The following is a 12283-nucleotide window of genomic DNA, read 5'->3' on the forward strand; positions in this document are numbered from 1 at the left end:
AACAATATGTGTTTTCTAAAAATAATCACAAATACTTAACTTGGATACGTAATTTTAATCTGATTATTGGATTGTAAATAGTAACACGTTAGATTACGCGTTATAAGGGGTCAGATTAGAGTAACAGTTGATGACACCATTGTTTGACATTTTTGCTCAAGCTATTTACAGATCTTTCAAGTTTGCGATATGTGTCCCCCCCCAATGATAAACTTGTTCCTACGCTCTTGCTCACAGGGATGAATGAGCCCAATAAGCCGTATAAGGCCTGCGAGATAGATCAACCCGCAACGGAGCCTCGGCAGATATACTCGGTGAAAGATTTCATACATTTTTATCACGAACAGTTGCTTTACCTCAAATGTAAAGTTTGTCTGTGCCTTCTTGTTGACCTGAATGCCAACGCTAACGCCTTTGCTGAGGTTTTTAAGGGAATTGTAAAAAACTTCTTCTTGGTTTTCCACCTTCGATCTATTATTCATCGCAAATGTTCCAGTCTGTTAGCCCAAATGTCCATGCTGCGAGAATTATGTCTTGAATAGTCAAGAATGTTYATTGACCAACACAAGACAAACCTCCTCCTTTTGTCAGTGTGTCCTTCAGGTTCATTCTTAGCTTGAGTCATGCAAGTAAAGTTTTTCAATTCATACTTTGGGAAGAAGCGATCATCATGTAACGTTAAAGGATGCAATATTAGTATCCTGCTGAGAAAGACTAGAATTTCTCAGCAAGATAAAACCTTTGAGAAMGTTTTTTTTCTCAACGGTTTAGCCAAATTTCAAACAGAAGCCTATTTGGTGACTGTGGTACGTTCACAGTTGATTACTTTTTCTCTCTTCATAGTCCTCGTKTTGCTAATTCACAGTAATGGTGCCTTGYGACATCATTTAAACCTATTAAACCTTTTCACATATTGTCACATTATAACTGTATAATTTAATTTATTTTATCAGGATTGTGTTACATAGATTACCATAAAGTTGGAGGATCCAGTATATATCCCGCTGTTCTGTAAGGAGRTCAGAGGCGTGTTAGAGGACACGTGTGAACAAATAGCAACATGAAGACCAAGAAACACACCAGACAGTTCAAAGAGAAAAATTAATGTGGGTCAGTTTATAAAACTATATCCCAAGCTTTAAACATCTTAGGAGGTGCTTTTAATCTTTCGTAAGAAAATGGAAAGGATCTGATAGAACTTCAATACATGGCTGTCCACCTTACCTGACAGGCTGGGCAAGAAAACATTAATCAGAGAAGCAGCTAACATGAGTTCACAGCTCCAGTGAGAATCTGTTGACAAGAAACTTATTAGCTGTGTGCTACACACATCTTGCTTTTGTGGAGGAGARAGGAAAATCAAACAATTGAGAAAGCTCCATTTAAAGTTTTCAACAAGTCATGTAGGAGCTGGCCAACATGTGGAAGAAGGTGCTTTTGTCAGATTAGATCAAAATCACTTTTTGTGAGGCTGCTCTTCCTTAAGARGTGCATACAAATTCAGTTCAATTGAGAATCTGAAAATTGCTATGCACATATGTTCTCCATTCACTCCCAAAGAAGAACTTGCCCGAAAGAAATGGAACAAAAAACATCAAAAGATGTTATCGTAGCGAGAGGTGATTTTGTCAAGTGTTGATCGAGGGGGGTGACTGCAACTGGATGACACGGTTTTCAAATTTTTATTCACATAAATAGTTATCCGTGGTCTATAATCTTAATTCTCTGARTGTTGTGGTGGTAACTAGACTAAAAGTATAACAGTTCAGGGGGAATGAATTGTTTTGGAAGGCACCTCACTTGAGTGGGATCAGCCGTGTATCACTCCATGTGACGCTTCAGTGACTCAGAATGGAAAAAAAAAACATTTTGTGTTTGGGTTTGTGTGTGTGTTTGAATTGACCATAACTGGTTGAATCTGTACCTTGAGCTTTTTTGCTTTTTTTTTATAACTTTGTGCGTCATTGTGTACTGTGGAGCTCACCTCCTGACAACAGAGGAAAAAGAAACAAGTCATGAATAAATTGGTTTAATAAACTGTGACTGTGGGAGTTGGAGTTCTTGCTTGTGGATATGCTATCCAGGCACAAYGTCAGATGTTGTCAGTCTGAGCTCACAGATCTTTTTTTTTAATTTTTTTATTTTAACTGCGTGCATATTTTTTAGACATGACTTCTTTCTTCAGATGGAAAATCGGAAAGCAAGTTTGTGTATGACGAAAGTGTTGTGATAGCTGTATAGTTACGTAAGCCTGAAGGTGAGCTTCTTTCAGACCATTCAATAGGCTGCGGAGTTTTTCACCTCACAGAGTAGATTCAACTCAGAGTACTTTGAGCTACTGAGGTAGTAATAAAAAAGCCAGTCTGGCACAATATACTACCTTCAGTGGAAAACACCAACACAAGCGTTTAGCTGCATTATTTGCTGGAACAGAATCATTAATATATTTGTTGGCATGATCAAGGGAACCTGAGGCGGAGATTAGGAGGGCATGGTCCTGAATAATTCCTCACAAAGAGGTCAAAAGTACTATCCTGCTCCCTGGTGTCCATAACACCGGCCTAGGAGAGTGTCAGATGAAATGTTTGCTGACAGAAGAGAGAAGGGGGAGAGCTGACTGAGCTTACTGGGCCTCAGAGCCAGGATTAGCCTCTTTGCCCTTGTCTGAGCAAGGCATGAGCAAGCAAGACAGCAGAAACATTGCAGGGCCGAAAGTGGGAGTGGACGTGATGCATACAGCAAGAAGTGGGGAATCAAAGACGTTGGCCCTTGTAAAAATGGGTCTTGGACAGAGAGAGAGAGAGAGAAAGAAAGACTGAGAGGCACTTTTCAAAGCAGTGATTGTTCAGAAGAAGCAGACCTACAGGCCATGGTCATGCCCTCTTTGTGTGGGAGAATTCATGTGTTCAGAACGCACCATGTACATCCATCTGTAAAAGTTCAGCTTTTACTTCTCTGACCATCAGCTAGACCAGCAGTGCTCAGAGACAAAAGATAAGAACACCATGACATTAACAAATGGCTGCTCACTGGCTGCTAAGTTTCTGCAAAGGCTAAACAGTGTTCAGTGGCTGGAGTCATGACTGTGTTTAAAATTTAGATGSCATTTTTAAGATTTGTAAACTGGATCTWGATAAAAGGGAAATTACTTTCATGTCTCACCAGTTACAGACAGTGTTGTGCAAGCAMATTTATACCTCTTCAAGTTTTAAAAAATATATTTATGTCACAACATTTAGTGTATTTAAATAGGATATATATCTATAYYAACACTCCAGTACATAAMTGTGAAGCAGGAGGGGAAAAGGGATGCTTTTCAAAGCTTTTTTTGAAATAAAAATCATGAAACTGTGGCATGTAAAGATATTAAACCCCTTTTTGATCTCTAATTAAAATTCTGGGTCTGTGGCAATCTTGAAAATTTATGTTCTCCAAAATCTTCCATCCAGTCTGATTGAGCTCCTTTTATTTTACAGAGAAGAGGCAGAGATGTCATTTTCTACATGTGTAATGTTGATAGAAACAAATTCCATAAGACCTGCAACTGTGATTGTTGTAAAATTACTGATTCAGAAGGCCTGAGTACATATGCCACATTTTTAGATTTCTGTAAATAAGTAAATACAATAAAGATTTAAAAACAACGTACTGTATAGGACAGTTGCCCAGAGATAACTCCTGTGGATTTAGTTTCTGAAAAGAGTTCAAATGTATTGCATTGCGATATGTTGGCATGAAACTGATGACATGGGTGGGTTTATCCAAATATCATCCAGCTTTGTGTTATTTAGTTTACTTAAATATCATCTTTTTTTGAAAATTATGTRATTATTTATTTTGTATTTTTTTTATTATTATTTCACTCAGTGTGGGACACTGCGTTCCCACAAAGACACAAAGGCAGTGTTATTTGTTTCAAAGTGTCTGCTTCCTAACAGYGGGGGTTATAATTATTGGGAGTTTCGATTCCCCGCTTCCCTGTTTATTGATGTAATTATATCGACGTAACATTTAGGAGCTAAGTAAATTCCTCTGTTTGATATTGTCCTTGATCATATTAAAGATTATTTCTACATTATCACTTTGAGGATTAAAAACACAAGCCTGAGCCTGGAGCCAAGGCTACTTTTTTTTTCCCTTGTGTACTGACCTCCACTGGATTCCTTTGAGATATTGACTTGAAAAGAGCGTCTAAATGCTTATCAACAGCAACAAGTTCTGCTTAACAGCAGGGGTGGAACATACTCAAAATTAAGATATCAAAGCTTACATGCTGCAGTCCTTTAGCAGTCTCATCATGTAAAGGGAAAGGACTCTCAAGATTAGCAGGGTGTGTTCGTGTGATAAGAACAGCGGCCACGACATGAAATTTTAACACAAAGAGAAGATTGGTGTTTTAGTCTTTTAATCCGTGGAAACCTGGTTAGCTTGCTGGGATTTTTTGAGTATTCAGACATTTGTCTTTTGAGTAGCTATTTGCTTTTTCAGGTGAGCCAAATGACACACTCATGGATAAATCTAGCAATCAGTCAGCGTTGACGTACAGCAGCAAGAGGTTTTTTTTTGTTGTTTTTTTTTTCTCCTTTTTTCTGGTTTCACTTTGCTGTCTTTGGGAGATAACAGCGGGCAACAGTTCTCATAAGAAAGACACAGTGGTGTTTTTGTGCTCTGTTAACTGATTGAGATAGGAAACCTTGGGAAAAAAAATGAAATCACATCCTTTGGACTAAGAATGAAAGGCTGATAGAGGGTGTGTGTTTATAAGCTCAACCTACCAACTGATGAGCCAGCTGTGGAAACCCGTGAGAGTAAAAAATKTTTGAAATTGAAAGTGGTAACTGATTTGTTCAAGCAGCACACTGCCTTTACAAGCTCATTACCATACTAACTCTCACCACCAGAATACTGAGCTCAACCTACTCAAGCTATGCTCCAATCTTAAGTGAGCATTTCCAAACTRCAAGAGTGATAAATCAATAGGGACACTCACTGAAGTTATTATTTGGAAAATTGTTGATTTCTCAATAATCCCCAATTAGGGGTGTGGCACTACATTCAACTCCAAAGGCAAGACTATGACAATATTTCCACAAGAAGTGATATTAGAACAGATTCAAGCGTTTTTGTTTTTGTTTTTTTCCATGTATGGAGACCTCAGTCTTCTGCGCGGAAGTCTTGGGTTTGAGTCCTGACCTGTTGACCTTTGCTACATGTCTCTCTCACAACCAACTTTCCTTTTGCTTCATGATCAAATAAAGGCCACTATAGGTGAAAAAAGACCATAAAAATATTAATGTTTTTACAAGTAGAATAAAGATTATTCTTTATTCTTTAGACTACATCTAAAGCAGTGTTTTGCAGAATGTGTTTGTAGTATGGATTTATTGGATGTCTCCTTGGAGCCTCTTTGGAGGGTTTCTGTTCCACTGGGAAAACAACACTGGGGCAGAGGCAGAACTTATATCTTTCTATATCTCTTCTGGCCTTTGAACACCTCGACATCCACCGGAATGTGCTGCAGAAAGCGGATAAGCAGGAAGCAAAGGAAAGATGTTTGCTCAGTGTAGAACAATCAAGTATAGATTTCATCAGTCTACATATTTATATGAGCAAGTGATGGTCAAACCAAGTATAATTTCCTAAAAAGGAAAAACTGGTTTGTCCTACTAATTAAGTGTCAATATAGACAGCTGCAAAGCAACTGTTAATATATAATAAGAGTTGATTAATAAAAACTCTTTAACTCATTATTAAGGAAAAAGGGAGTTTAACTTTGGAAATTGTGATTCTGAAACCTGTGCAAATATTGGTTTGTACTAAGAGAGAAAAAAACTGAGACAAAGGTATGATAGATAAATAAAATATAAAACATTAATATAAGGGAAAGCCTGAAAATCAAAGAAAGGTTTCTTGAGATGTTTGGTGGATTGTATTCCCTTAATGCGTTTCTGATCAATGACCGACTGTAATTAATACGAAGGGACAAGGATGAAATATTTATTAGACTCCCAGCATCATGCTTTCATTTTTTTATCTTGCTTTGTCTCAGTCTTTTTCTTTCTTTCGTCTTGCTAATTTGTCACATCAATAGTCACAAATTAAGAAAAGTAATTGCTTTGAAATCTTTAAACCGTTGAAAAAAGTGTCTTTGTTCTTTTAAGAAAACTATTGTTTAATAGGAACAACCAAAATTAGTCTGTTTAACTGCGTAGCCATTTTCTGTGTATGATGGATATTGCGTTGGTTCGTGGATCTGATAAATTACACTCTGCTTTTTTTTAGGTTTGCCCTTCCTTTGCTCCACTTTTCTTTTTCTTTTTTTCTTACCAGAAGCTGGTAAATTATGACAGCATTCTTCTTCATGCTGTTGCTGCATGGCATACAAACTAGAATTGCTGTATCATTTACCATGAAGCTTGATAGATTTGCAGAATGCCAGTGGCCTACGAATGCTTTCCCCTGGAATTGAAGGAAGCTCTATATTCTAATTTCTCCTACAAAAGGCTACTCTGCTTTACAGTGCATTTATAAGGCATAGACAGTAAAATGTACAGAGTGATTATTTTAATCGCAGGGCCTGTTCTAGTGAAACTGCCCATTTGGTTCTTGCTTACACTGCGAGTCCATTACCTATTGATTTTTCCCCCTCAGAAATGCCCAGCAAGGTCAGAGAATCCTTTGATGTCCTCAGCTGTCTCCACTCCTTCTCGCTTTCTATTATCTCGTTCCTCTGCTCTCCGTGCCTTCTTTCTTGTTAGTCTCTTCTCCCAGGCCTTCTCCACACTCTGTCAATCATGCACCATGACCGAGCTTACCTGTATCGAAAGTTATTCTGTTCTTGGAGGAACCAAGGAGGGAAAGAAAAGGGCGGATGTGCATGTGTGTGTAAGTGTGTGTGTGTCTCGGGGCAAGGCTGTGGGGGTTGGAGGGAAAAGAGGTGGATAAGTGAACGCAGCAGAGCACAGGATCCTGAATACAAACAAGGTATTAATCCCAAAGCCACAGGGGGAATGAAAGCAAACAACAATATTCTGTTTTTACTTTGACCAAGATTATGTAAAGACTAATTATCATTTCCAACATAGAACACCCTGGACTTTGTTTGACCTTTCAGAGTGTGGAAATAGTAAATCTATCTCTCAGTTATCTTTCAATAAAGTTGAGTTTTTTTCTGAAAAGAACATTTTCTGTGATTCAAATCTAGAAATGAAACGAATGTATTGCACAGAATTACAAACTTTTTCAGTTAATTTTGATGATTGTGGCTTAGAGCTAACAAAGTGGCAAAACTGTTTTCTCGAAACTTTATAACATTATATAAAAAACAATAAAATAAAGAATTTGGAATCCAAAAATGTTACATTTTGACCTGTTCAATCATCTGGATGACTGCTGATTCCACATGTGTCCATCAGACACTCCTCACACCCTCTTAATGGGGATAAGTCACAAAAGTTTATTTAGAAGGAAGCTGTCCGCTCTCATTGCTGTATCTAAGCCCATTACTGGAAGGTTTAGGGGAAAGAAAGTGGTTGGTATACAATGCTGTACAAGCAACTGGGGTTACTGCCGTCTCCAGAGTATTGAGATTAATGTCCCAGGGTCTGCAAGTAGAACAGGTAGGCACAGAATCCAAGTTGGTCCATTGTTAAGTTTCCACAGTCTGTGATGATTTGGGGAGCCATGTTATCTGCTAATATTGCTCTGTATTTTATCAAGTCCAAAGTCAGCTGCTTTTCCTCCCATCTTTTGGCAAGTTTTACAAAGTTAGTGATTTTATTTTCCTATTGAACTTAGTACCCAAACTGCCCAAAGTACCAGTATCTGGTTAGTGACCATTAACAGCAAAATGATTGGACTAAGCCCAATGGAAAATCTATGGATTTCTGACAAGAGGAAGATGAGTGACACCAGGTCCAATAATGCAGATTAGCTAAAATCAACTATTAAAGAGGTAGATATATGTATTTTCCAGGCACATACAGTAGTGACATGTTACAACATAATGTAGTAACTGTGTTACCTTCAGTTGTTATAAAAAATGCTACAGATGGATCAAACCTGACTTAAAAGATAATTGACTTCGCAATTTAACACCTTGTAATTCGGCTTCTGCTCTTTCCGACACTCTGCCTTAAGTACGTCATCACAATAACCTCCGTTCTTCATTACAAGTAGTTGCTATTTTAATTTGAATGGCGTAATAAACTAACTTCTTGATAATATTCTAATGCCTTGATAAACACCTGTACATTATAGTGTTTTTATTTATGTGGGATATAGATATAAATACCAAACAAAACCTGTGGATTTTGACTTAAAGTTGTTTCAGTTGAAGACGCTTAAAGGCATTTTCAGTAGCAAGTAGTAAAACAGAGAGACAATGGACAGGCTTAACTGTTTCTCTGCCTCTATGTTTGCGTGTGTGCGTGGGCGTGCGTGTGCGCATGTGTGCATGCGTGTGCTTGTGTGTCCACCAGCTGTGTGTTTTATTGTGAAACCGTCATGCTTTTCTGTTAGTGATAGTCTTTCCTCAAGGAATGAGCTCAACTGCTAACCTCATTCGTTTTCATTTGTGCTGCTTAGCTGAACATTGGAGCAAAGTTTGGAAGCAGTCCAACACTCTGCCTGATTTTTGTAAGCAACTTCTAAAACAAAAAGGGTGAGCGGAATGGAGGAATATTTGGCATCAGTAAAGCAGAAACTGCACAAAGGTTTATGAGCAAGGTGGAACAGAACTGATTGTCGGTAATATCAGGGTAGACAGCAGTGTTTACATCCAAAGTTCAGGACTATTGAACCAGTAAACTTTCATAGAATAAAAGTCAAAAGTTAATAAGTTTTTATCTTTGGCATGTCTTCTACCCTCTGCTTTCTCCATGTAATTAATTTTTCAACTTCCTGCTCTCAAAACTACTTGGCTCAGGCTATAAATGGCTAAAAAACCACAAAATACAGCTAAGCACATTAAGTTTATCCTTCTGATGGGCTCTGCGTCTCCCACCCACAGCTTTCCACTCATGAGTTTGCCCTTCGTTTGACTTTTGAGCTAATTTGAAGCGCAAACATTGACTGAGATGAATCATAGCCAACAGTTAAAGCGGTAATGAGGATTCAGATGAGGGAGGAAGTGACTGACGAAGCTTGTTGCAGAAAACACTTCTTTTAGCAAACCTCGCAGAGCACCAAAAATAGAGAGACAAACTTGTGTGAAAGCAGAGTAGAAACTTTCAATCTTAGCTGACGTACACAATGAAATTCTCTGGGAAAAAAAACATTGTAATACAGCAAATATTAAATAAATTCAGATAGGGAATAAAAAATGATGTTTATTTTTTTTTTGCTAAATTAATTTTAACCTCACTCTTCTGCAGCAGCGTGTATTTTTATTATCATTATTTTATTTTGGCTTCTTCTACAGCCCTGAAGCTTGTCTATTTTTCTTCCTTTGGCTCTAATGAATGTGATACAGCAGGCTAAATGTGATTTGGCTGAGCAGAGCTTCCGCCATCCAGGTAAACAAAGACTCCCTAGATAACATACACATAGATTGGTTGCTATCCGGCCTTCCTCCCGCATCCAGCGGATTACGTTTCATCCCAGGGATGCACGCTCCAAAACCAATGCGGTTGTTATGCGTCCTCTCCCCTCACTCTGATATAACCCGGCCTGAAAGAGCTCATAAATCAGTCTGCCAAAGTATATTGTGGAGGGAAAAATGTGTGCCCCTGGCATTTGAGACAACCCTTTGTCAGCCTATGAGAAGGCCAGTTCCACCCTTTGTGTTCAGTACAGAAAACAAAGAGAATATACAATACACACAATACTTTGTGGGTTGTTTTCAGATTTATTGACTGCCAATTAACTTTTTCTCTGTTTCTTTTTTTTCTTCTATTTTATAGACATCAGAATACTTTTAATCCTTTCATGTGGTTTTTTGTTGTATTATTTCAGTTTTACTTGGGATTTTTATGAGCTTATCCCATACAAAATAGTGCAAAGCAGTGGAACATGTGTAATTTTTAAAAATAAAGTATAAAATGTTTAGTTGTAGATTGTTACTGTGCCTCTCCTAATTTAATACTTTGTAGAGCCACTTTTTTCCCTACATCTGCAAGACTTCCGATCTCTGCACCAGTTTCTAGAGACTGAAATTTTGCCCTCTCTTTGCAAAATAACTCACCCTAAGAATGTACAGTGTTTGCATACAATCGGTTTTTAGGTGTTGCCAAATGTTCAAATATACTGAGATGAATTTAAGCCTGAACCATGTTGATTTTCACACATTTAGCATGCTAACCAAAAATATTTATTTTTGTTTCTTCTTGTTTACTTGGTCTATCAACTTTAAGGCCATCACTGAACTGTGGTATTTACACTGAAGTTAAATCACATGCAGGTGGGCTTTATTTGCTCATAAGATAATTTCTGAAGTCAAAGGTTTCAATGGAATTTATTTAGGGGCATTGGAGGAAAGGGGAGTGATTTCAAAAAACTTCCACACTTTTTATTTGTAAAGTTTTGAAAACTATGTATAACTTTACCCCCTACTTTTCAATTATGCACTTTTTTGTGTAAATCTTTAAAGTGGTTTTATACTTGACAGACCTACCCAAAGCAATAAGATGAAATATTTTTAACGGTTTTGGATGTGACACGAGGAAAGGTTTTAAAGTTAAACAGATATAAGTACTTTTTCAAGCCTTTGTACCTGAGGAGAATAACTCCGAAGCAGTCTAACAGCAACCGAAGCAAAGCAAAGGAGATGTACGAGAAAACTTTGTAAAAACAGTAACAGTAGCGTCTTTTATCAATTTTTCTTTTGTGTTCAGGCCTCAACAGCTCAGTATTGTTACAGTCAACTTACCCATATGCTATTATTTCCTGCCCACACATTTTTTTTGTTTCTTTGTTTTTTCTTCCTTCCAGGGAAGATCAAGATGAGCTAAAAGCTAGTGGGGTTTGTGCTAAACTGAGTCCAGCGAGCATTGATGTTCTACAGGCTTGTCACTCAAGTCTCAGGCCTGTCCTTGGAGATAAGACCCATGGCCTACTTAGGCTGATCGATGATGGGATCTATACAAACACTCTCCCACGCAATTTGCTCTCTTTGACTTTGCTGGTAACTTTGTTTCACCTATTGGTTCCTGGTGTGCAGAACTATCCCTTTGTGTCATTTTTGCTTGAAAGTGAAGGTAAACCTTATGAGAAAAAATGTGCTGAATAGTAATGTGTCTCTATAACAACACATTTGTTCTAAAGTTTGGAGCTTGAATATTATTTATGTTTGGTTCAGAGTTTTAGGTTGGAAATAGAGTATTTGTGCAAATTGCTTTATAGACATAAATCCTTGAAGAAAACCCAGTTGACTTTTTTGGTAGTTCCTCCTTTTCCTTATGCATCATATTTAAAGCTAATACTGTTACAAAATATGATGTAGCACATTGAAAGCTGCAGTTGCATCTGCTTATTATGCACAGACTAATCTTTTGTCCCTCTTTGTGACATGTCTCCTGACTCCCTGTGTCCTGACAGCTAAGGTCAAATCAAAGTGTGCTTCCACATTCTTCGCCTGTGCTAATGGTGTCCACTGCATCATCGGAAGGTTCCGCTGCAATGGCTTCAGCGACTGTCCTGATGGGAGCGACGAGGAGAACTGCAGTGAGTCTCTCACACCGTGGTGTCCAAACTGAGCAACACTCATATGCTTCCAGGCCACAGTCACAAAAAGTTATAGTCTGTTCCAAGATGTACCAACCTCGGGTCATTACACTTTATGGATGAGAGAGGCCCAGAAATGTGGCTTCCTGGCATGAGATATTTAAATAGTACTCCTGCAAAAATCTGAGGAGAGTGTTAAGGTGGTGATAGACACTAGTAATTTTCCAGGAAGGTTTAATTTCACTTTGTGAAGGGAGTTCTGGACCGAATGGCAAGATTGAGTGACAAAGTTCATTTGTAATTCCATGTCAGAGATAATTTGGATTTTGTGTAAATGTGGAAAAAATTACAGTGTATTGGACAGTAAAGTTTATAGGGTTTATTTATTGGACCAGGTCTATGTTTACCAAAATACTACACCACCATTTTGAAGTTTTTAATGCATAGCTTCTGACTGTCAGCGATGAAGGAATGATTAATTAATTTATCAAACAGGACTGGTTAACAATCAGATCTTCCAATTAAAAAGGGTCTGTAGTGTGCAAATATGCAGCTATTGTTAAAGCTCGTCATTTGCTGACATTAATAAAAGCAAAACTCAAGATTTTTGCAACCTTTGACC

At 37.9% G+C, this 12283-nt stretch overlaps 1 protein-coding gene across 1 annotated transcript in view; it reads left to right on the forward strand.

Annotated features, from left to right (window-relative positions):
• Nucleotides 1-12283, forward strand: part of ldlrad3 (low density lipoprotein receptor class A domain containing 3) — a 74227-nt gene that overhangs the window by 16545 nt on the left and 45399 nt on the right. The window contains exon 2 of the mRNA XM_008411524.1: nucleotides 11536-11661. Coding sequence (XP_008409746.1) covers nucleotides 11536-11661 — 126 coding nt within the window. The remainder of the gene's footprint in view (nucleotides 1-11535; nucleotides 11662-12283) is intronic.

Source organism: Poecilia reticulata, linkage group LG6 (genome assembly GCF_000633615.1).
Source record: "Poecilia reticulata strain Guanapo linkage group LG6, Guppy_female_1.0+MT, whole genome shotgun sequence".
In the NCBI taxonomy this organism is placed as follows: Eukaryota; Metazoa; Chordata; class Actinopteri; order Cyprinodontiformes; family Poeciliidae; genus Poecilia; species Poecilia reticulata.